The sequence below is a fragment of the Motacilla alba genome, chromosome 4, assembly GCF_015832195.1.
Source record: "Motacilla alba alba isolate MOTALB_02 chromosome 4, Motacilla_alba_V1.0_pri, whole genome shotgun sequence".
Classification (NCBI taxonomy): Eukaryota; Metazoa; Chordata; class Aves; order Passeriformes; family Motacillidae; genus Motacilla; species Motacilla alba.
This window is the reverse complement of record NC_052019.1, coordinates 25138576-25163622: the sequence shown is the minus strand read 5'-3', so window position 1 is coordinate 25163622 and position 25047 is coordinate 25138576. Positions and strand designations below refer to the sequence as shown.

The window sequence follows — 25047 nt, the reverse complement described above, 5'->3', positions numbered from 1 at the left end:
TTGGTGCTTGCAGAATTCAAAGTAATTCTGTTGCCTATATCTCAACTTTTTACCCGAGGACTGGATGTACTTGGACATACGAATCACCCTGTCGACATGGCTGACAGTCTACAGCCATGACCATATCCCACCCAATACACCAAAGGAAAGCATCTTGTTCACAGTCTCTCTCTCTCTCCCCTTCTACATATATAATCTTTACTCTTATTTATGCATTGAGACTGGAATACAAAATTTAACTCTGTGGGGACCATGACTGGGAATATGTGTCACTCTGTCACTCTGGATATAAGGTTTCATGTTCCTGAGGAAAGCCAAGGGATTAGACAACTCCCTCCAATACTGCTAGGGTGAAACTGACTGAACTCTCTCGTCAGGAGGACCTCACATGATGAGGGTATTGCTCTCCCGGCTCCTATTCGTGGTTTCCTTCAGCAACAAAACTGCTCTATAGCCAGAGGACCCTATAAATTTAAATCTTCTGAAAAACATTTCTGGCTCTGAAGCCACAAAACAGTAGCTCTTACTAAATAAATTTTAAAAATCTATAAGACAATTTAAAGGAAAAGAAGATCAATGACCTACATGTGACTGCAACATTAAGCATCTCAAGGTTGTGATTTCTCAGAAATAAAAAAAGTACTAGAAAAAAAAAGCATTATTTTACAAGGTAAAAAAACTTTTCTTCTTATGCCAAGATATCAACTGCCTTGTTTTTCAATGGTGGTTGAAATTACTGATCACTGTCCAAAACCATGCAGACAATCTCTAGCAACACAATAAAGACCTTGCAACACAGAACACTAGATATGGGTATGTACAGGTAGCACTTGTGATATCAAAGCCCTTTTAAACTGATTCAGAATGAGACTCCGTATTTTGCATTCAGGAATGGCTACAGCTACAGCTGGGACCAGCTGCTTCCTTCCACTATGAGATGTAGCATTTTATGAAATGAAAACATTTTCTTTTTGACCAGTTATAGTCAAGCTGCCCCCTACACACAAAGATTATTCAAACAATCCATTTAGCATATAACTTCTCTTTCTCAGAGGCTGTGCAAGTGTTAGAATGGAGAAGAAAGCTTTGACAGGTACAGGATGAAACTAAGAAATGCTGTGAGCTGGTGCAACACAATTAATGCCCTGTGAGATTGTCATTGGAAACTGTCACACCCACCTCCCTACAGATTAACAGTATTTCAGGTGTTGAGACTTTATAAGATAAGTTTTGGACTTTTCAGAACAGGTGCTTTTGTGTTTTGCTCTGTTTGGCTTTTTCCAGATGTGAAAGCAGCAAACCCACTACAGTGTCATAGAAATAGCTTGGAGTTGGAGTAGATTTGTTCTTCAACTATTTTGATAAGGTCTGTGTTCTGTTTCCTCTGCTTTATCTGTGTAGTCTGCACCATGTTCCTCCCTGAAAGTACAATGCAGCAACAGGAAGGCCAGGAGCTGAAACTTGCAAAATGTTGTCTTTGTGTGGCATTAGCAGTCTGCAGACCTTAGTACGATATACACAATATGACAAATTCTGTTTCCTTCCCACTCTACCATGCATATTCATAAGCAAATAAAACAGTAGCACACAAACAGAACCTGTGATACATACAACAAACAACAGGGAAAAAAACCTAAGAATGAAAACAAAACAAAAAAATCAATTAAGAGCTTTCACGGCAGTAATATACCAAGGAAGAAATCCCCACCATTGGGTAAATTACTTCAAACAGGCAAATATCACCCAGTGAAATAAACAGCTGATCAGAATGGAACTGTAAGGTTTCTAACCTTCTTTTAACTAAGTAGGTGTTCCCTTATGTACAGAAAGAAACTGAGATTTTCAAGTGAGATCAAACATAAGAGTGAGAGCAAAATGCCCATGATGCTGACTAATTCAACATGATTTTGTACAACGTTCAAACATGCAACTGATTCATTGTCTTCTTCTGGGAATAGGCTGTCAAATGAGGCAGGCACTAAAGTCACATTTTTGCTCTCTAAATCTGCTTGTCTATTAGCTTTGCTTCCTGCAGGAGAACTGAAATCAAATGCAGTATGTTTCACACCTGTAGCTATGAGACTTCTGATTTTGACAGTTGGAAGCATCCTTATGTACCTACTCTGCAGTGTTGTTATTTTTTTCCCTTCTACAAGAAATAGAGCATTTTCTAGAAGTCCTTCTTATTTCTCTTTGCACCTTTTACTCAAGGCTACTAGCATTCAAAGTGAACTGTCTAACTCTTTAAATAATTTAACATGAAAACACGCACATCTGGCCATCTGCTGCTACAGTTCAAGAAACTCCAGCATCTCCGACGGCAGCTGCTGACTACGCACAAGGTCAAACCGGGGCAAGAGGGACCCACAACCACAAACCTGCAGTAGGTATTCCGACCAGGGCAGGGAGCTCTTCTGAAGTACCACCGCAGGCATGCCAACATCATCCCAAAAAACACAAATAACTTTTCCTAGCAACTGCGGCGTGCTCGATTATTTTGTGTCAATCGCTGTGGCTCGGCACGCGCATCCCCGCGCAGCCGGGCTCCCGGCCGCTTGCATCGCGGGCCCCGCGGCTGCGGCAGCGCCCGCACGGCCGGGGCGGCGTGGGGTCTAGCCCGAGGGTCACTCACCATGTTGACTTCCGAGACCACGTCGATGCTGGCGATCTCTATCCTCATGCCCACATCCACGGGCGGACCTGCGGGGGGAGCGGGAGGCAGCGTTAGCGGACCTGGGGAGGGGGGCCGGGGCGCGGGTCGGGGGGCCGCGGGCGCCTCACCTCCGAAGTCCGGGCGGAGGCGGATGTCGTAGCCTTGGAGCAGCCTGTCCACAGTCTCCTTCACGTAGGACATGTTGCTAGGTCCGTCGGCGCTGCGGGAAGAAACACAAGCGGGTTAGGGAGGCGGCCGGGCGGCCCCGCGCCCGCCTGTCTCCCTCCCTCCGTCCGCAGCCCGGCGGCGCTCACCTGCGCGCCGCGCACGCCACGGCCAGCGCCAGCGGCAGCAGCAGCGCCCGCGGGCCGGCCCGTCTGGCAGCCGCCCCCATCCCGGCCGCCGCCTCTCGGGGGGACGAGCCGCGGATTGGAACTTGGTGCGGACCGGCGAGGAGAACCAACTCCCGAGAGCGGGACGCATGCGCCGAGCGGAGCGCCGCGGCCCCGGGGCGCCCCTCTGCCCGCGCCGGCCGCCCGGGCCCGGCCGGGCCGCGCCCCGCCTCGGGCTGCTGAGGGAGCGGGGGGATACCGAGGGCGCGGCGCCACAACAGGTACCGCGGCAGCGAGGAGGGCGGCGGGGCCCCGCGGCTGGCGGGGCGCAGCGGGACCGAGACCCCCGAGCTGCCGTGGGGAAGGGGCTGCAACCGCCGGGCGCGCCCCCCCTCGCTGGAGCGCCGGCTTCCCGTCAAGTGACAGTGAAAGATTGTTGAGGGCGCTTCGGCGTGAAAATTCCCTTCGACGTTGTGTTAGCCATGATGTGAAAGGGGCATGGCCAACTGGGCAGAAGTGGCACGTTTTGTTGCAGGTGGCCTCAAGCGGCGAAGGCTTGAGGACGCTCCCGCAGCGGGTTGGCGGCGGGGGCTGCCCCGCGGCGGTACCCGCGGTGCCCCGGGTGACTGATCTTTAGTTCCGATGTGTTAACCAATGTAATTGATCTTGCGTTTAGAACTTCTTTTTTAAGACTCTCGGAATGGATGCTGACCTTTCTCGTGCATCATTACACAGTAACTGATCGGAGCCCTGTGAATAGTTTATTACTTTGCCGTCGCCGCTCGCTTACACTGCATCGTAGCGCAGCAGAAATAACATTTATCCCTTTCAGGTTCAACCCATCACCTCTGTGCGCTTCACAGTCCTGCGTGCGGTGCCCTTGGGATACGGATTGGATGCTTTTGAGTCTGCTACAGCGTCACGCAGACTTGTTTCTGAGAAATGGCAGACTTGGTGATTTTTGTAGCTGAAATATGCCACGATATTTGAAAAATGCTGGAATATTGATATAGTTTGTGACACACATTCCAGTGATAGTTTTGAGCAGCTTTTGGAAGAAATTTTTGAACAACGCATTTTTCTATGAAAATTTGTCCCTTTAGGAGAAGGAGCCCAACATGCTTCCTGAGAGATTACTATGGGAGTCCTTCATCTCACATCTGCTTTCTCCAACCATAAGTGTACAAATTTATGAAAATTATCATTTTATCAGTTCTTTGTAACAGTATATAATAAATATTTTCGATTTTCTTTGAGGCGTTTTATATTTTTTTCTTTTCCTCCTAGATCAATAATTAGTTGTTGAAAAATGTGACCTCCCAGCTCAACTTGAGAGTACTTTAGGATTGCTGCTTGGAGAGAGTTTTGTTCAATTATAATTGGTGTGGCTTGGGTAGAGTTCTTTTTATTAAAAAAAAAAAAAATCCTAGCTATAGCTCTCTGCCAGATAGTATCTTTAATTAGAGTTGTATCCCACACACAGCCATCATAAAGTTACCTGGGTCTTCAGAAGCACTGACTTAGGATTTGCCATAGAGCTATATATTTTACTTCTTGGTGGTATGCAGCATTACATTTAGCTTTGTCACAAGCCATGTGAAAGTCAGTTATGCCAGTATTTAAGGGAGACCACTGCTCTCCAAGGTTTGCCAAAATCTGTCTTAAGGCATAAGTGCAGGGGTTTGTTCTATTAGAAGTCTTAATCTGCTGCACGTTTCAGGGCAGCTTTAGTTCAGATGAGCTGTAGTCTGCCTCCTGGACTGAATGCCCAAAAATGGTTGAACTCTTTTAGGTGAATTTCTAATCTTACCGTCTGGTCTGAGAAGGCATGAGCAAAGCCTGTCCTGCAAGTCTCCTGAAATCAGGGATGCCTCAGCCCAGCAAATATACTTCCAGGAGGGATGAGGATGTTCTTATTGGCTAGCTGGTTCCTCTGAGAGCTCTCCCAACCAAGCTGTCCTAGCTTCTGGAGACCAGCTTCTTCCTCAAGCTTCCTCCACTGAGCATCCCAAAAATGAGATCCAAACTGTTGAAATTCCACTCCACTTTGTACAGCTTGATTACTGGGGACATCCGGGCTCTAAATTTGTTTTTGAAACAACTGCAAATATCCTGCAGTGTAGAGACAATACTGAAAAGATCCCTCAGTAGTGGAGGCTTGGGAACAGAGAGATTTATATGGTATTTTTAATAACAATACAAAGGAGGAGCTGCATGGCATTACACTGCCAGAGCAAAGGGGGTGAGAAGGGTTTCTCTTGCCCTATATGGGGGGGGGATGGGGAAGGGAATGATGGAAGCATGTCTGAGACCTGTTTTCCATTGTTTTCAGGACTGAAAAAGGTGCATTATTATCAGCAGCACTTCCACTCTCACAAGTGTTGCTAGCTGAAGTAGTCAATGAATTAAGAATTTGGAAGTTCTGCTCTCTTTGCAGATCATCTGTTTCCAGGAGAATATAGTATGCTTTTCTAGACCTCCAATGTGGAAGAATTTTGACGTAATTTTGATAAAACACTCCATGTGACATAGTTCTTGCTTCAGGATCTCTTTAACAACCCCTTGTGCAAAGACAAAGACATCCAAACTGAATGACTATGGGGAAGGGGCTAGCACTGAAATATTATGACTATTGTTTACAAATGTTTTCTAAAATTTTGTACAGGTGAGGAGACATCTGGTAATCTGTTTTTGACATGTGCTTCAAATGGCAGCTGCTTCTGCAATCAATAAATTCGATTCAAAACACAGCAGTGTATCTTTCCATCCACTCCAACGGGGTTTGCTCAAACACCCAGGCTGAGTGAAACCTGGTGGGTACTCAACTTGGCTTTTGGGCATCTTGGAATTTGCTGAGCACCCCAGAGTACAGGCAACTAAGTAGATAATTTGCAGTTTTGGAAATCGGGCTGCTTAGTGTCCAAAGTTCTAGGAGCTTAATCTGGAGAGTTTTAGCACTAGTTTTCAATATTTTTAGTTCTCTCTCTCACCTCTGAGATATGCCGTTATAAATCTGTGGTTTTCTAATAAGACTGGAGATAACACAGCTGCTATACCAAGAAAAGTGCATGTCCTCTGCATGGAAGTTTCTACCTTCACAGAAATAATTAAGTATTTCTATTACTATTACCTTTCCTTCCCACTCTGTCAGTGAAATGATCTCCTATGGTTGAGCTACCACCCTGACCCATTTGTGCTGTTTAGTGGCATGGGATGTAGTCAGCTCACAGCCTATGGGAGCTGTAATCCCATTGTACCAAACCCAGTTCGGTTTTCAAACACGTGTGGTGGCTTCAATTTCTGCTCTTATTATGGTTATTTCCTCATACTGTTGTTCAATAGGTTTTCTTGAAACCCTTGCTAATGATAGTGCCAAGTTCCTTTCCAAATACATTCTACTATGGGTTTATTACATATAGGGTCTATGAGATAGACATACAGCTTGTATATAAGATTTTTAAAACATATTTTCTGGTCTGTGTTAGACAAGGCAGACCTTTTGGGCAGGGAATAATTTCATATTTGTTCAACATATGTAAGCACTAATAAACTAAACCAATTGAAATCCATTAGTTCTAACGCATTAACCATGACCTTTTTTTCATATTCTAAGGCATGTCAAGTGCTTACTAGAAGCAAGACAAATAATATAATCATAAAGACTGATGCAGAAACTATCCTGGGCCAAATGCATAATTTTTTTACCTTCATTATGTTTAAACTTTCAGGAAGCCATCTTTTTTTCTTATGCAAATTACTGTTTCCACTTTACTAAATACTGTTTTTGTACTTCTTATTTTAATTTGGCATCAGAAAGTGCACATCATGCAAAGATAATGTCCTGCTCAGATAATGTTGGCTAATTAAAAAAAAAAAAAAAGCAAAAAGCAAGATCACTTGAAAAAGGGAAATCTGGAAATTCTTTCTATGTCCCACTAGATAACCTCTGTAGGCAGATGTTCTGATTTAGGATGACCACAAGTTTTAAAGAAATAAAGGGGAAAAAATGCAAACATCATGACTACACAATCTCTCTCTAGTGATATTTTGTGCCTTCTGAAAAGTAGAATGAAAGTAGGTATTTCTGTGCTTCTGCTCAAAACAAATGGTGTCCCTCATACTGTAGACTTTGTATGGGGAGGTGATGACTGAAAATGTTAATATTTATTAATACTGGCAGGATTTGAGAAACTGCAAATAGGGACTTGCAGACCCAGGACACTCCTAATCTATGTCCTATTGGTACTGCTGTGTGGATTTTGCATGATACATACACAGCTTAAAGAAAAATGAGAATTAGGATGGGTACACTTTTTTTTTTTTACTTGGCACTGAGCAGGCGACATTTTGCAGTAATTATATCAATAATATAAATTCAAAATTTTAGATCAATTTTTTTAACAAGTAAGATGAATGGTTGGGTTTGAAAACTACAAAGTGAAACCTTGGAATTGTAAAATGACTACCTGGGCAGGTAAAAAACAAATCTTATTCATATTTATACATAAAGAGGCAGGTAACGAAATAGGTCACTTATTTCATCTGCTTAGTGATAGTGCTATTGTTGTTTTGTACCTACAGCAATCCCTGGAGTCAAACAGAGCTCATGAGCCATCTTCTCAAATGACAGAAAACTGCAAGCTGGAAGTACTTTTAGTGTGCCTTGGGGATTTCAGTGCAGCAGCAAAGCTGCACAAGCGATCAACAAGAGCTGAGGACTGCCATGCTGAACTTGTGCTTTATCCTGGGGTCTGTAGGCAGTGTGGTACTGCTACACACTGAAGAGATCCCCTCACCCTCGCACCTATTTCTCTTTCCTTTGTGTCTCTCAGCAAGCCCTCATTTTTATCTCAGAAAATAAAAAGGTTCCTCTTTCTGCTCCATTTTCCTCCCTCTTTTTATACCCTGTAAAGATCAATTAAGATCTTTCTAGTGTATGTTCTACTTTGTTTTAAAGGACTGTAAAGTGTTTAGGACAGTTCTTTTAAGGAATTAATAGTAAATATCAAAACTGTGAATCAGTTATACACTTTTAATAGTCAAAAAGAGAACACATGAACTATAGGATTTTGTCCTGTAATAACTATAGCCAGGGTAATTTAGTAAGTCTTTAATCATGCCAGCTAAACAAATGTACTACTCATTTGAAATCCCTTTTTAGATTTCCCAGCATTTTGTCTAGACCACCATTCAACATCCATCCTTAACGTTACAGAATTTGCTTCATCTCAAGGTGTACATGCCCACTACTGCATCCTTAATGACAGAAAACCCTCCAGCAGCACATTTTCCTTGCCTGCCCTCCTCACCACCTGTGGTAAGCAACCTCGCTTCAAAGTCTTCATCCCATCTGTGAAAGATTCAGAAGCTCCTTCAGCCTCTGATTCTGGCTCAAGAGAAGTAGTAGGGGCTAAAGATCAAGGTCTTTGTCCCAGTTGCTATAGAGATTATAAAAAAAGACAATTTTAGTTTCAGAGAACAGACCATTCAGGGTAAGTAAGGAAGACAGGCCACAAGTGTTCAGACAGACAGGAAGAAGTTGAAGGCAGCAGTTAGTCTGTGTGCATTTGTATAGTTTTTATGGACATATTAACTACAAGGAGCCAGTCATCTTAAGTGTTGTTGGAAAAAGGAAGGCAGTTGATGGCAGCATTAGCAGAAGCTAGTTTTAAGGAGGTATTTAGAGAACAGAGACATATGAATGATGATATTGTTTTGATTTCTCTTTAAAGGTACTTCAGATGCTTCCTTTTATACAGCTCCTAAAAGCTGAGTTTTTTCAGCAGTGGCAGTATGTCAGAAGAAGGACAGAAAGAGTTAACACCTGATGTTTTATCCTGGAGAAATTGAGCACATGTATACCTTTTGATTACAAGCAGCTCCCTTGGTTTTAAGAGGCTGATGCATACTGTGGCAAGGTGCTTTTACATTTGTAGGATTGAGAACTTTGCTTCTATGCTTTTAGGCCTGCTCCTCTCTTCATTTGTATAGGGGGTTATTTTGTCTTTTTTTTTTTTTTTTTTAGCATAAGAGATGAAACACTGTTAGTTGAATGGCTCAAAAATTATTTTTCTGATAAATGGATTAATATAACCCAGATTTGCCTTTCCATTGTTTTCTGAAGCAGCTCACTGCAAATCCCTATTAAAATTATCAGGTTATAATAGTATTCTCATACTCAGAAGCATTTTACCACACAGAGCCACTAGAATGCAATGTGTCTCTTTCTCCCATTCCAGTGATGTGATGCACTCACTACAAACACTTGTGAATGTGAGTCATGTAAATAAAGGCCTAGCTTGTCTTCTAGCAATAAGGAGATAGAATGGCTGAGTTTAGTCACATATGCAATTTCTCTGGAGATATCTTCCATAATTGTGTAGATCAGAGAGTTCCTTTCTCAGGAAGAACTAAGTAAAAACTGGATCAAAATTAAATTTTCTTTGAGAAAATATACATTTTTGCATTATATACTCTCAAGAAGGTTTGAATTAAAAAATGCTCCTAAGCAACCTGGTCTATCTTCAAGGTTAATGCATCTCAGAGAAGAAAGTGAGCTTGGCTCTGCAGTTGAGCACGTGGTAGGCTACTCAGCTTCCCCTTCCAATTTCAAGTATTTTGTGGATTTAAAGGTGGTAACATTGCTTTCTGCCTCTACTTCTTGTTTATAATTCTTCCATAGAAATGGTAGCTCCAGCTCCTTTATAATCTCCAGTAGCCTCTGCTTATTTGGTGTATTATATTGCTGAGAAGGTTAAAGATCCTGGATACTTGTTCCTCAAAGCTGGTTTTACATTAGAAGTTTTGGAGTTTTGACTTAAATCTGATTTGTGATGAAAACTGGTGCTGAACACAGGCCTTTTCTATTTCACTTCCAGTTTTAAAATTAAAACTACCCAAAAGTATTCTTAGTGCACTGAAGACCCAGGATCCAAATCATATACTCCTCAAACAGCCAAGTTCAGTAAAAAAGGAAACAGACATTTTGGCTGAGATTTTATAGTACTTGTTTTTTAACAATATATTGGTTGTGCCTATATATGTGAAAACCCTAAAAAGGAAAAGCTTGAACAGAGCCAAGAATGGGCATCACAAACAGAAACAGTTCTTTGTCTTGCTGTTGCACCTGCCTCATAAAAGGTAGGCATTTTATATTTCTACTCATTATCAAGATTGTCTGCTGCTTCCAAAGATGGAGGTGACAATAAGAAAAATTTGCATTGTATTTCAAGAATATGTTTACAAATATGTCACCTCTCACATTTAAGAGTGAGTTTTATGGAAAGAGCAAAATATGACAATAAAACCTGCCAGACTGGAAACTTGCAAGCTGTTTTCTTCAATGATGGCAAATTCCCCTGGAATTCTGTTGTCAACTTACAGCCGTGAAAATGACAGCATTAGGTACCACCATGCATAGTCATACCTACGCTAGGAGAAAACAAAGTGGGCATGATTTTAACAAATGCATTAGTCCTACACACCAGCTGCTTGCACACTCCTTTCTTGCCTCAGGAACACATTTGAAGAGTGAGACAGATGCTTCTGGCTTGTTGAAATAAAGAGCACGTGTGAATCTCTTCTGCTGGGAGTCACTTTGTCATCAGGGAAGTGTAAGACAACAAGTAATTTTACTTCTCTCTTTAACTGATGTAGGGGTGCAGGTCTAAAATCCATGATTTATATATGTTGTGTGGGCTGGCAGCAGTCACTGGAAGTGGTCCATATACTGAGAAATGGATTGTGCCCTGTCATTTTAGCTGCTTTTAGCTAGTTGAAAAAGAACCTTAAAATAAGTGCAAAGTTAAGAATTTGAAGAAAAAAAGAAATTGAACACAAAGACAGAGAACTGGCAAAGATGTTCCTCAGCCAGCTCACAGAACTGGGATACTTTAGTGATTTTTTTAGCCGCTATTGGTATCTCTTCCCACTGCAGTGGCGGGCACAGGGGCACAAGGATGCTCCCATGGATAACTGCTCTGAGATGAGGTGTTCGGGAGGGATAGTACAACAGCACGGGGTGTTGCTTTATTCACTACTTGTACATTTTGAAAAAGACTGAATATTTTATGGCTGCCCTCAAACCCAGCTCAGAGGGCGAAACCATTTTGACTTCTCTTTTAGAGCAATGAGCAGCATGTTAAAGCTCAGGAAGCCGTAAAAGGTGAGATAAGGGATGCAGGAGCATCCCCTTGTTCCCTTGAGATTCTCTTGAGCAGCATCAAGCATTTGTGTGATGTTAGTATTAGCTTCAGTTTTTAGTACCATTTTGGGACAGAAGTAAATAGAGGTTGAAAGAAGATTTAGTTTTGTGTGCAGAAGAGGCCAAAAGAACAAATATAATATATTAATGATTTGGAAACCTTTATCTTTCATCTTTTCCTACTGTAAGGGTTGGGTTTGCAATCCTTCACATGAGTTGACTTCTCATATTCTCAACCTCTTTGTTGTGTCTTTCTTTGTCTTGCTAGGTGTCTCCTCAAGTGGCTTGTTCTTTGATTCAGAGTGTTTCTCTCCCTTCACCTGGTATATTAAGGCTTAATTTTTACTTCAGCTCAGGATGTTGTCAAAGTTTTAATTTCAGAAAATCTGCAAAATGTGTTTCAGTGAGAGGTGCTAGGCCATGTGAGTGGCAGACAAGTCAGATTCCTTTTCACCTTCCTTTGAGAAAGCAAAATGTTGGCTGCCTGTAGTCAGAAATAGAACTGAAGAATTAGAAAGTTTGTATAAGGGGATTTAACTGCAATAATGAGGCTGTAAGAACCTGTAAGAAAACAAAGTATTTTAAATATAGAGAAAAACCCAACACTATAATAAATAAGGAACTCAGAATGAAAAATGCTATCTTGTTCTGATCCAGAATCACCATCATGAGTGGCAGGACTTTTGTTTACTTCAGTGAGTTTTGGAGCAGGTCTTAAATGACCCTAGTATCTAAACCATATATAAGTCAGGGTAGATTTTTTACTTCTTGGGTAAGGAAAAGATCACATATAGCTTTGGGTTAATAAGGCAGCAAGAGCACCTTATCCATACTCTTAAAACTATTCATCTTGTGAAGTCTACCTTCTACCTCCTGGAATTGTGTATTTGTCTCTGTTAAATATTCAGCTTCCTCTTTGTCCCTTTGATTTTCCACCCACTCATTTTCACCATCAGCAGTGGAAGTCTTCATTTGTCTTTTCTGAGTGGGCTAAGAGGTGAGGCAGGTGATGGTGGAGGCCTGCTCACAAAGACAGGGTATTTCTCAGAGAGTGTTAATCTCATGTACTCTCATATCTGTGTCCAGCAGAGAAATATCTAGAAAGATTATTATGTATTAAACATCTGAAATAAGAGACAAAATTGACAAAATGTCCAAGCAACAAAGGACATGGGAATTGGTTAAATACTGACCTATTTGGTAATAATACTTAGTATTTCTACACATTTTTAATACCCTGTGAGCATTTGAACTAATTTACACTTTCAAATATTCCTACAAATATGGAAAGCTTTTCTAAAATTTGAAGAACAGGAAATTCAGACATGGAGGTGTGGGGATGAAACTTTTAAATGCAGATTTGGGAATTCACCTCCACAAGGTCTGTGTCAGTCTTATGTATAAATTGATGCATGTAGACTGAGCTATACTTGTTGGAAAATTTGGCCTAAATGACTTATCCAAGGTCACAGAATTCAATGGCAGAGCTGAGAAAGGATCTGAAGAGTGCATCTTTAAAGGTAAAAAGTAACTGAGGTATAATACTATTTCTGTTTTTAAGTGCATTATGCCCTCTGAATTTTATAATTATAATAATGATTTTTTTCCATGCTGTCCTTGGAATATTCAATTTAGTACATAAGACTTGAAATGCTGCAGCTCCACTGGATTAGCCCCATGGTGTTCACAAACTGGCACACTCTGTGACTGTGTCCAGGAGTTTATATTGGTACTGTTGTAAACTACTACTTGTCACTGCACATCAATTATCTATTGATTCATACACTTGGGTAAAAGCAAAAAGGTGTCGCACTTTGTCAATTATTGTACTTATTTCTCTCTGTAGAGGAGCAGACTACCCTCCCTTCATAAGAAATACTCCAAGGATAAGAAATACTCCAGGAAGATTGAAAAGGGTGAGGAACTCCTCAGAGGCCCTGGACTTACCTGGTCTAACTTCAAGGCTGGCTGCGCTTTGAGAAGTTTGCACCAATGACTTCTAAAAGTCACTTCCAAGCGGAATTACACTGCAATTTTCCTTTGTGTGGGAATCATTGTGTGGGAAGGGGAAGAGGTAGAGACTATACAGTGGATAGATATGGGGACTATTCACTGTGCAAGAGGTGAGCTAGCTCCCCATGTTGCTGTAGAATGGGATTAGATCCCTCTTGCTTGCCACTGAGGACATGGCCCCCTGCTAGGCTACCACTGGAAAATACCTCTCTGGGTGAGTAGTGAAGATCTGGGAACTAGTTGTGGAAAATGGTTAACAAATATCTTACTTTGTCAAATGGTCTCAGCTGCCATTGCTGTCAGCAGGAGGGAACAGCACGCTATGCTTGCCAAGCAGCTCCTTGCAAATGATACTCATTTACACCTCAAAATACTTGAGAGAAGTATTTAATTTTTTCTCTTTTCTACCTGCTTATCTTTACAGTGTTTTCTTTGCCTGATGCCTTTGTATTAATGCCCGTAAAACAAAACCACCTGCCTTGTGCTGCCCACTGCTGCTACTTTCCTTTCCTTTCTGAAGATACGAATTTTTTCCTCAGTAACTTTGAGATGTGAGTAATGCCACTCCATGCAACAACCACAAGATGGTAATGAAGAGCAGACTAGTTGTGTGTCTTTTGTAGCTTTAGTGTATTGCCACAATGGCAAATTTTGCTTTTACTTGCAGAACTTACAGGTCTAAACACCAATTTGTTCAGCTGTTTACCTCTGGGCCAGTCTGCTTGGCAGCTCTATTTGTATTATCCCCCCAATCATTCTGTTTGCTTTTATACTAAAATATGTGAAAGAGAATATTCTCTACCTAATGCACAAATGCTGATATTGTTATTTAGTACAAAAATGTTCTCACTACAAGGAAGGTTCGACTATATTGGTGTACCACTGTATGAGCTATCTCTTGTGAGAAGGTAGATGCAGAACAACTTTAAGTGACTGTATTCCTTGCTTCTTCTGCTGCCATTATATTTTTCCAAATGTTATGAAGGTTGTATCTCTTTCAAGGTAGAAAGGAAAGTCTGTTACTGTGCATGCTTTATGTCAGCAAAGGGAGCAGTGTTGAGAAACGAACCAAACCAAAGCAAAGTTCTCAACTTTGAAGTTCTCAAATGAACCAAACCAAAGCTGAACATCATTGTCAGTGAAGAGGTGGTGTTGAGCACAGCTCGCCAACCGCCCAGCATGGCAACATGAGGGAAGAGCAGCATAAACAGGGCCTCTTAAGTACTGCTTGACTTTTGAGAACCAGAAGTCAGCCCCACAGGGCTCATGAGATTCAGAATTTTCAGTTGTACTTACTTTTCTGCAGGATTTTGGGTTCTTTATGCAGTACTTGTGTAGACAAATAGTCAAAATTTTCAGGTTTTTCCTGGCATTATACAATCCAGAGACTTTGCAACTCTTTCCTTTCCTCCTTAAAAAAAAAAAAAAATGAGGCTCCTTCTCCTTTGGTGCAAGCCAGGCACCAGGAAGACAGGGAGAAAATCACTAGAGCTGTTGCTAATGGCTTCACTGTGGCTTCCATGGAATATTTAAGTCATTCCCCAGGTATCTGCCCATGACTCATATACTTCTGGGATTAGTAGACATGTACTGACTGGGAACAATGAAGCCTTCCAGGAAGGCAGTTTGTTGGTGCATCTTCTCTCTTGTTCCTTCTGGGAGCAGTTGCCAGCAGCAGGATGCAGCTGTCTTAAAACCAGTAGGTAGAGCAGCAGGCTCTGCCTGAAAGCAAGAATCTGAAGGAGACTGCAAGTGGAAGCATCCAGCCTTCCTCCCCTCTCCTTCTGAGCTATGGCAGCCCCCACAAACTTCCCCTGCCTCAGCCCCCTGCCCCTCTCTGCCCTGCCTGTCGCTTCTGAGTGCTGCAGGAAGTGTGCAACTGTTGCTCGTGGCAACCAAAATTTTTTTATATATTTTGTATTAAACGTGGGAGCCCTGACAGGGAAAGGCAGGATACAGGGCAGTGGCTTCCCAGATTCCTCCCCACAACCTTGGCTGCCAGGTCCTGCACCTCAATGAAAGAGACAAATTTGTATTTCTTTTAGGAACATCTGCATTTCCACTTGCATGAAGAGGGTTTTCTTGTCTTTTTTTTTTTTGGGGATGCCCATTATAGAGACAGAAATCAGGAGATTTTCTTGATTCTCCACTTTGCCAATGAGGACATGACTGGAACTTGTCCTGATGGCCCTGGCTGCAGATGTGACATGGGTCAATGACGTGTCAAATTACATGAATGTGTGTAAGGAAAGTATTGGGGTCAGATGAGAAAGAAGAGATGAAGGCACAGGAATCCTCTAGTGCTTTCTTGGTGACAACACTTTTTGCCCCAAATTGCAGTTCCTGCAGTGAATGCTTCCACAAACACTTTTCCATTTCAGTGTGTAGAATAGAGGTCTCCTTAAATATGAAGCTCACAGTTTACCTCCGTAAACATCCATGTGTCAATCACTATAATCCATATAAATCTTCTTGCAATCAATAATAGCAATATATACACATGTGTATACATATATTTGGTACTCAAAGGATTTTCTAGTCTTATTCCAAGCAATCAAGGACATATGTGTTAAAATAACCATGGTACTGTAGAGCAGTCTTGTAAATACCATATGTCAGAGGAAAAAATACACAGTTAAAAGCATGTCGGCATCAGCTCCTGCAGTTTCGTAGGAGTTCTGGCCATGGAAGTGAAGCAAAGCTGGGCCAGCTGGAGGTTCAGTTTTACATAGAGCTTATGCTGTGCTCTGAAAAGACAGATGAGGAGGTGACTAGAAAACTGACCTGGGACACAGCAGACTGGAATGAAGCTCATGTTCTGCTGCAAATTTCTTATACTGGAAGCAGTTACATTTCATACATTGTGTTGCATTGCCACTTAAGCTTTTTGTGTCTCTATTCCCAGCAAAACAGAAACAACAGTACTTTCTTGTATCGAGTCCTTACTTAGTCTTGTTTATCTAGACTGTATGTTCTTTAGAGAGGCAAGTGAGTAGGTAAAAACGTTGTGATCAGATGCTGAAATAGGAACCTGGAAAGAAAACTTCTAGAGCTACATCAGGAAAGGGGACTACAGGGAAAGCTGGAACTGGAAGAAGACCCAGAAAGAGCTTATTCATCTTACTGTTCTTATTATCTTACTGTTCCCAGAGCAGAATTTAAGTTTCAATCAATAAACCCATAATCTACATTCCTTAAACATAAGCACATCACTAGAGGTGTAGTCAAGGCCCACAGTGTCCTGGTATCCTCCCTGGTTGAAAACTCTTCCCTGAACAGGTAGCACAGACTTTCCCTGAACTCCAGATCAAAGTTTTGGTAAAGCCAAGACATGCAGGTTCCCATGATCTCTTTAATCAGTGTGGATCTTGGAGAAGAAGGGAATGAATGATCATATAGTTAGTACAGTAAAGGTAACTATATATTTTCTTGGTCATTTGCCAAAAATGGGATCAGGGGTATGCATTTTACAAAGAATGCATACTCAACCCCTGATTTTTTAAAAAGGATGTATGTGAAGACAAGTTGTTTGTTAAAGACTGTAAGAAACTCTACTGATATGGATAGAAACTAAAAAATCCAAGAAATCAATGACCTATTTAGATAAAGAAACATTGAAATACTTGGCAGTGATCCCAGTTTTATCTTCTCTTTTCTAAGAGTTAGAGGTTTTTAACTATGCAACATATAGCTGGGCATTAAAGATTTTCACAGCCTTTTTAATCTTAGTTTGTCTGTCTTCATGGATTTGATGCCAAAACTAAATCAGGTAAAAATCAGCTGAATAATTAAATCTGTTGGGGGAAAGGATGGGACCTATGATTTACCTATATAAGGTGTAGTGTTGATAGAGCCTATGGTTTACAAAGGGGGAAAAAAGCAGCAAAACCAAAAAGTACAAACCCTGTAAAGGTTAGATATTGACTAACACAAGAAAATAACTGACTTGCTTTTTCTTTCCATTTAATCTAAAGTAGAAATCTAAAGTAAAAGACGGTAAAGTAGAAATGGGAAGAGTGATGAGAAAATCTGCTTCTCTGTGTTGTAACAAATAAAAAATGATTAAGCTATACTTAAGATCCATAGCTTTGGATAAATCTTCTTTTGAGGCTTGGCCAGAATGTCTGCTTCATCAAAAATCATTAGTAGGATACATCAGTGGAGGGACAGAAAAAAAATTCTATTTAAAAAATTCAAGTGCTTTCTGAGCATATGGAGCCTGGCAAAAATAGCCCCCTTCTTACAATAGTCCCCTATGGGTGAGATTTCTTCAGAGAAATCTTGGAAGAATTGGTGGTAAAAGCTGGAGAAGCTGGGAAAATGCTGAATTCAACAAACACTTTTGGTGATCATCAATCCAGCCTGTGACCACTAAATCCTTCTTGGAGTCATCAAGTTATTTTAGAGAGATGATATAACCCAGATATTCTGTGAAGAGATCAAAGACCATTTGAAGCAGTACTTTTCAAAACAGCATACATCTGCTGGTGACAAAGAAGAACCTCTGGAGTTTCTGTGTGTTTGTGCTACAAATACATTACCAAAAAAACCCCAGAATAGCTCTCAAGTTTTAATTCAGAAAACATTGAAATTTAGCAGGGCAATGCATATATCCGAAGTAATAAACACTCAGGGGAGCTATATGTGGCTTATAGGACTGTTTACTGTTATTTTGAACTGCTTTAAGTTCCTTTTTCCTTCAAGTCTAATTTTGTAAATGCTTCATCAATCTACAAATGATACAGTTTTTCTGATATCAAGGACAACAGTCTGCTTTTGGTATTAATCTTATGGATTTCTTGATAATCGTTGCTGGATTTAGGGGAGATATTAGCAACTCATGAATTTGAGGTGTTTTAGAATTAATTTTCTAGGTTTAGACAAAGTGAATTTTCATTTAGTTTTAGCATCTGTAGGGAGTAAATGCAGTCCTGTGGCACTCGGATACTGCACTAATATGACCTGAGGTAGGCTTGGTGCAACAGGAGGGCACTATGTCTACATTTTCTTGGAAAAAACAAGATGGGCATCTTTTTAGAAGCCATACGTATTTCTTGCCCTGTCCACAAATCTTGTAACCTGATATTACCTTTACTGAATGTTACTTCAGTTACCTTACTGAAGTACCCGTACTGAAGAGACAAAAGGTATCAATAATATTGTTCTTTGTTCTGAAGAAATTGGAAATCATTCAAAGACCAGCTCAGTTCCTAGAATTGATGAAACGGAGAATTTCTTTGATTTCTAGCTTTAGCAGAACTACTGACTCCAGGCATGGATGTGAGAGGGGGTTGTGTGATAGCATTTCTCACAATATTCATGTGGTGAGATCATTACTGGTGAATACCACTAGATTTTCTATTTCAGCTCACACAGGTGTCTATACATATCCAGAAGGTATTAAAACAATCTAAACCCAAGGGTGTCCCCAGTTCTGCCTGGGTGTTTGTTTTCTTCCTCAGCAGCTGCAGTAAGTGACAGTGCCATAGAGCCACGTTTTGCTCAAAGTTTGTGACTAGCCAGCAGGATTCTGCCCAGTTCTCAATTACCCTCTGTTGCCCTCACTTTCATTTTTTCAGTTTCACTTCTCTCAGGAAAATTTAACTGAGGTATCTCTATATAAGATAATCTCACTAGGAAATATTTTCAATATTCTGCAATAAGGGTCTACTTTTTATTTCAAGGGAGAAAAACTTGACACTCTCTTTACTGGAGCTGAGTTCTCAGTATCCCCCTGGCGTAGTCCATGCTGGAGCAGAAGATTGATCCAGAGGAACAAATCACAACACTTTACAGAAGATCCCAAGTGGCTGATTAACCCAGAGAAGTTTATCTGACTCTGGTGAAATTAGACTTCTGAAGAGCTGTTCATCCATCTTTCTGTTGTTCCTGACCAGATTGCTAATGGAGACAGAGCAGTGGACTCTGTCTGTTGTGCTGGTTTTCACCTGTGTGTGGAGTTAAACAGAGCCTCATCACAAGAGCTGAAGTGACCTTGGTGTGACATCCTACCGTCTGTGCTGTCCAGGTTTGTAAATACTACACAGAGCTTGTATGCCATCCATAGACAGGCGGCCCCACTCGGTGACGTTTCGGCAGCACATGTGTCATTCCACTAAGGCAGTCAGATCAGAATCCTGTAAAGCAGTCAGGAGATGAGGATCCTTGTCAAAATCTCAGGAAGCAGACTAGTAATCTGCAGAGGCCTGAATAGGGCTTTTAAAATTGGAAGCAGAACTGACTGCCTAGACAGAGTTTTTGAAAGATAAACAGCGTCAGCAGACTAAATGGATTTCAAGCACAGCTTTAATTGTTTTTTCAAACGAATCAGCAAAGGGCACTCTAGCTGGAACAAGCTCTGAAGTACAATCAGGAAGATTTCAAGTGTACAGTGGTTTTGAAGATAATCAGGCATTTCAGCGCTAAAAGATACCGTAGTAAGTAATGAAGAAAGATTTTATTCTGTCGGCATTGACTGTAAAAGACGTAGTCTTTGAGTCAATTACAATACCTGCCCTATGTGCACGATGAATTTCACCACCCTCATTAAAATTGACATGTACACTGATTTTCAAACCTCAAAGATTGTCTCCACAGCATACTTGATCAGAAGAACAAGTTGTTTATTACCAATACTTACTGCATTTGGAACAACTCCCATTCTCTTCCTTTCCCCCAGTCTTCCTCCTCCACCCAACCATCCCAATAGCTTGTGACAGACTAACAACACTTCTGAGTGGATTTTACTGTAATTCTTCAGAATCCCTTGGACCTTGCATAATGGAATTTTTTTGGGTCACCAAATCATGTTTCCTAATTATAGGAATGATAAGAAAAGAAAAAAGAAAAAAACCCATCAGATATAATATGAAATGATTCCCTTATTGTGGCTTTTTTTTTTTTTTTTTTTTTTTTTTTTTTTTGCTTTTAGAAACCTGGGATAACCCACTCGCTTCCATCTGTTTTGGGCGCACTCCGTTTTAACCTTGAAGTCAAAGCTTTCCTTCACCTCCTCTTCCTACCTCTCTCCTGCCAGCTCCTTTCCTACCGGAGCGGAGAGACCCTCCTGCTCCCAAGTCCTCCTCGCTGGGGAATTATTCGCCCCCGCCCGCCCCCGCTCTCGGTTTTGTTCCCCTCGCGGGGAGCAGAGGCGATCGGGACGAGCGAAGGCTCCGCCAGCGCCGTCACCCCCGCGACGCCCCCGGCCGCCGTTCCCGCACTGTCACCCCACCTCCGCACCGCCACCGGTGGCAGCGGCGGCCGCCGGCCGGGCCGGGAGGGGAGCGCGGGGCGGAGCGCGGGGCCGCGGGCGGGGCGGGGCGGGGGCGGGAGCGGGGGGAGCGGCGGGCACCGGCGCCTGTTGCCCCGAGAGAGTTAACGGTGCGGCGAAACTCGCTCGCCGCTCCTCCGCCCGTGCCGGGCGCTTGGCAACCGGGGCGCCGCGCATGTGGGACCGCCGGGGGCCGCCGCCCCCGCGCCGGGCCCCGGGTCCCCCTCCCCGCCCCGGACAAGGCGTTTAACGTGCCCAGGCGTGAAGTATGGCATGCAAAGATGGTTTCTGCCAAGGAGCCAGCCATCGCCATGTCCTCGGGTCTCTCCATCGCCCTCCTGCACTGCCTGTGCCTGGCGACCTGGTGAGTAGCCCGGCGGCGGCGGCGCCGGGGGAGCCGGGCGGCCGGTCCGGTGCCGCCGCTCCCCGCGGGCTCCCGGCGGCTCCGCTCACCCGCTCCCTCTTTGCCTCGCAGTCTCACCGGGCCGCCAGGGCAGATCAAAAAGGAGGAGAAATTGTGGCCGGAGAATTTTACCAGCATCCTGAACAGCCTCCTGGATGGCTATGACAACCGGCTGCGACCGGGATTTGGGGGTACGGTGGCGGCGCGGTGCCGGCGGCGGGCGGGGGGTCGCTGGGCTGGGGCGGGGGACGCGGCGCTCACCGCTCGGACCGACCCGTCGCTGACCGAAAACGTGGGCGTGTGTCCCCACTCCGTGCTCCGGGGTCCGAACCCTCCGGGAGTGGCCGGCAGCGAGGCAGCGCCTGGCCCGCAAGCCCGGGGGGTGCTGCGCGGTCCCGGCCGTGGGGGCCCCGCTGGGGCGGTCCCGGGCTCAGCCCCCGCTTTGCTGCTCTGCCCACATCCCGGGCTCGGGCGGCTGCTGCTGCGCTGGAGGAAAAAATAAGCACTGAAGCCGGTGTGCGTTGGCTTGGTGGGAACGGAGTGACCTGTCTAACACCCAGATTCTTCTCGTTCTTGGCAGGTTTTGACCCGTAAATGCCACGATCGGGTCCTATAGAAACAAGTGTACTTTTACCGGCCTAGGTGGTTAGGTCTGATGAATTCTGTTCCCCTAGTTAGAGAAAATCAGAGCTTAGGTGCCATTTCTTTACCACAGTTGCTGAAATTCCAGGTTTGATTTAGAAGTAGTAGACTTAATTGCTGTATAGGAATTAGATGTGGCGGGGTTTTAAATTTGCCTTTGCCTGTGCTCTGCGTGTGGGGGTTTTGGGCCTCTTCCTTTCCCCAGGCTGTTAAGATGCAGTTTAGTGATGCTGAAGAAGCAGCCAGACTTGCTGTTCTTTATGATTTTTGTTTTTGTGTAGGGTCTTGGAACCAAAAATCATTAAGATCCAGGCAAAATAAAAGTTTATTTTGTAATCTGGAAGGAAGGTATTAAAACTGCAAATTTGAAAGTAAAAATAATATTAAAATATTTATAAAAAAAAAAGCTACAGACCTTTTCATGATGCTCAAAGCTGTAACAAGGTTTTTATAGGCTGCTTCCAATACAGGATTGAATGAGATCCTTGCGTAGGTTTATGTTGCAAAATACTTTCTTCCTCCTCTGAAAGTACCTTCTCCATACATGTGATCCATCCACACTGACATGTGTGCCAGCACATTCCCCACATGCCATATGCAGTGCTCTCACATGCATGATCATGATTGTTAAAGGACAGCACCTGGCACCCATGGACCACTCTTATTATTTTGAATGTGTGGAATAAATGAGGCCTTCTTAAGTTAGCTTACACATCAAGTGAGAAGGAAGCTAAATTTATTAACACCCGGAGGAGTCATTGGGAACTGATAGTCTTTTGCAATTTAGTCTTTGTGGAGAGGTTACAGACACTTCTGCACGCGTACAAGAGATGTGCTAAGTTTGGCATCATTTTAGGTTGAATGCCAACTAATTAGTCATCTAGCAAAGATGCTTTATGAGCATTATCAGATTTCCAAAATTAAACAACTACTAAATATGTAATATATGGTGATTTTTATTTTAATACAGTTGTCCTTTGCAAGATGTTTTGCAAGAGTAGGTATTTTTCCCCTGTAAGTGTGGAAGACTTTCAGCAAAACGCAATCAAGGAGAAAAAGTTCATTGTACCTTCTTGAACTTTCACATTGGGAATATTGAAGTAAATGAGAGAGGGAGGAAAAAACTCAGATTTCAGCCTGGGGAAAACACCTCTGGGCCAATATTTCCCAAACTGGATATTATTTTGCTTCTTCCTTCCTCATAACCACCTCTATGGTTAACATTTAACCACGCATCTTTTGAGTTTTGAACTTTTAAGTAAAACATGTGGGGAAAATGCTTTGGTTTTAAAAATGATGCTTGCCTCTCTAGCTCCTTACAGTGAAAATTATCTACACCTGATTTGAGAAGGACAACTTTGGAGAAAAAAACCCCAAACATCAAAACCAACGAAAGAAATAAATTTCTGTAATGGATCAGATTTCACTTTTTGACATTGCTCAGAGTAATAACTACAGACTATTTATTGAAATAGAGAATATAAAAAAATCAACTTTTACCTATATTTTGGGGCTTTTTCCTGATAAATCTTTATCAGAAGTGGGATTTGTAGCTTGAAAGTGGGTCACTCACTAGTTTATAGCATTGCAAACAAAATGTCAGAGGGGATGGGAATATTCAGAGATGGAAAGTATAGTGTGTTTTGGTAATGTTAAAGCTACATCACTTTCTGATGAACAGCAGAATACATATTTTTGTTTTCTTCTTGAAGCTGATTCACCATCCAGTTTTTACAGGGCCTGAAATGAAATGAAGGTTTTATTTTAAGAACAAAAGGCCTCACAGACGACTAACTGATGCTGATTTTAAACTTCAAATTGATGAAAATATTTCTAATTCTGGCCCAAATTATGTTTAAAATCAGACTTGGGGAGGTTGCCAAATTCTGAATTTTGCTGGCATGTCACAGCATTACCACAAATAAAAATACATGAAGATAATTCACATGCAGAGCAAAGTAGGAAATGTTTGATTTTGGTAATTTCCTACAACTGGATCAATATTCTTTAATTTGCTATAATTTACTATCTTTAATTTGCACAAATTTGGAGGAGAAGTCAAATTGCCTCAGCATGCTTTCAAATATGGACATGGTCTCCTGGGAGAGTTGTGAACCTCAGTGGAGTATGTGGAAGCTTGTCTTGGTGGTAGTTATGGATTGAAACCTTGAATTATAGGTTCACTTTATTAAATGAATTTAGTAAACTTAAAAAGTCGCTGTCACCTTACTAGGCGCTGCGAGGTTTGGTAGTGTGACAAACAAAACCAGAAGGGTTTATTTAAAAGGTTACTAAAGACCATTTAAGTGAAAGTTCTCATTAAGTTGAGGCAGGGGGAGAATCTAAAGAGAGTAGCAAAGAAATGTCACCTAGAAATTGAATGAAACAAAGCAGAATGGGCAGTTTCATGTAGGAAAGAAAAAAAACCCTGCAACTGCTGTCAGGAAGACTTTAAATGCATAAGAGTTTTGAATTTGAGTAGATGGAAGGTATTTAGGGACTAATGAGTAAAGTAATGCTGTATGATGTTTGAAAATAGTGTGATGGAAGTGAAGTTAGTTCATTCCCCCAACTGTATGTTCTGTTATATCCTTATCCTGAATTTCTGCATGCAGTTTATAACTCAAGTAGGTTTCGTGGTCAAAACCACTCTATAAAAACAGTGTTTTTACAGAAGCTGCTTGTAGTGTCATTAAATAAAATCATCATCTGCTGGAAAACTTCTAAAGTACTACCAGAGTACTATTTTGATTCAGCCATAAAAGTTTGAAGTAGAAGCATTTCTAGCTAAACCCTGTCTACAGTTTTCATCTACTTTTAAAATTTTGTGTATTACATGAAAGTTTCACAAGCTGTATTTTCTCTGAAAATCACCTTATTTTCTGGTCATTAGTTTCAAAGTGCCAACAGAAGTCCAAAGTCTTTGAAAGGAGCCTTATTCTCTTGAAGTAAAAAGCCTGGGTGAGGTTTGTCATTTTAAACCCTTGTATCAATTCAGGCTTTACCTGAGTGACTCTTGACATTAGCAAGGGCCTGCAAGAATTGATTCAAACCTGTATTGGATGGTAACTTAAAAAAATATACTGGTGTCTTTGAAATTTTCATGATACAGTAACTAATCACACTTAAACCTGGACTTAGGGATGTAGGAAGGAATAAGGAGATTGAAGCCAATGAGGGTGACAAGACTGTCTGCTGCTGTGCATCTGCTAGTTTTAATGAATTGTACCTTTCAGACAACATCTGATCTCTGGCATCTTGCTTTTAATGGCCAATTGTATGGCCAGACCAAAGAAAGATAGTGGTGTGTGACTTGCCTCCTGCCCAAGGCTGTCAAACCCGCTGACCACAAGCTGTGGCGTCGCCCACAGCCTGTTGCTGATGTGTTGTGGTGTGGTTGCCCACCAGATGGTGAAAGATGGAGCCCTCTCCCTTCCTGAGTTCTGTTCATTTGTGTGAGGTAGGACCTGGCATAAGTTTTGAGTCTCACTATCGACTACTGGTGTTAGCTCCGTGGCTTTCTCTTTGGAA

At 42.2% G+C, this 25047-nt stretch overlaps 2 protein-coding genes across 8 annotated transcripts in view; one reads left to right on the top strand and one right to left on the bottom strand.

The window, feature by feature from the left end:
- The window catches only part of GABRB1 (gamma-aminobutyric acid type A receptor subunit beta1), a 107940-nt gene extending 103776 nt beyond the window's left edge, over positions 1-4164 (bottom strand). For all 6 annotated transcript variants that reach the window (XR_005256900.1, XR_005256902.1, XR_005256901.1 and 3 more), the window contains exons 1-3: positions 2968-4164; positions 2782-2873; positions 2633-2700 (exon numbers count right to left, since the gene is read on the bottom strand). Coding sequence is in view for 2 of the 6 variants with exons in the window: in XM_038136538.1 (XP_037992466.1) it covers positions 2633-2700; positions 2782-2873; positions 2968-3047 (240 nt within the window). In the remaining 4 variants the exon portion in view is untranslated. The remainder of the gene's footprint in view (positions 1-2632; positions 2701-2781; positions 2874-2967) is intronic.
- A 16261-nt stretch (positions 4165-20425) lies between these two features.
- The window catches only part of GABRA4 (gamma-aminobutyric acid type A receptor subunit alpha4), a 47190-nt gene continuing 42568 nt past the window's right edge, over positions 20426-25047 (top strand). The window contains exons 1-2 of one of the 2 annotated variants that reach the window (XM_038135702.1): positions 20426-20835; positions 20947-21065. In XM_038135702.1, the coding sequence (XP_037991630.1) occupies positions 20753-20835; positions 20947-21065 (202 nt within the window). In that variant the 5' untranslated portion in view covers positions 20426-20752. Of the gene's footprint in view, positions 20836-20946; positions 21066-25047 lie in introns of those variants that run through there. The other variant, XM_038135703.1, reaches the window with a different exon arrangement.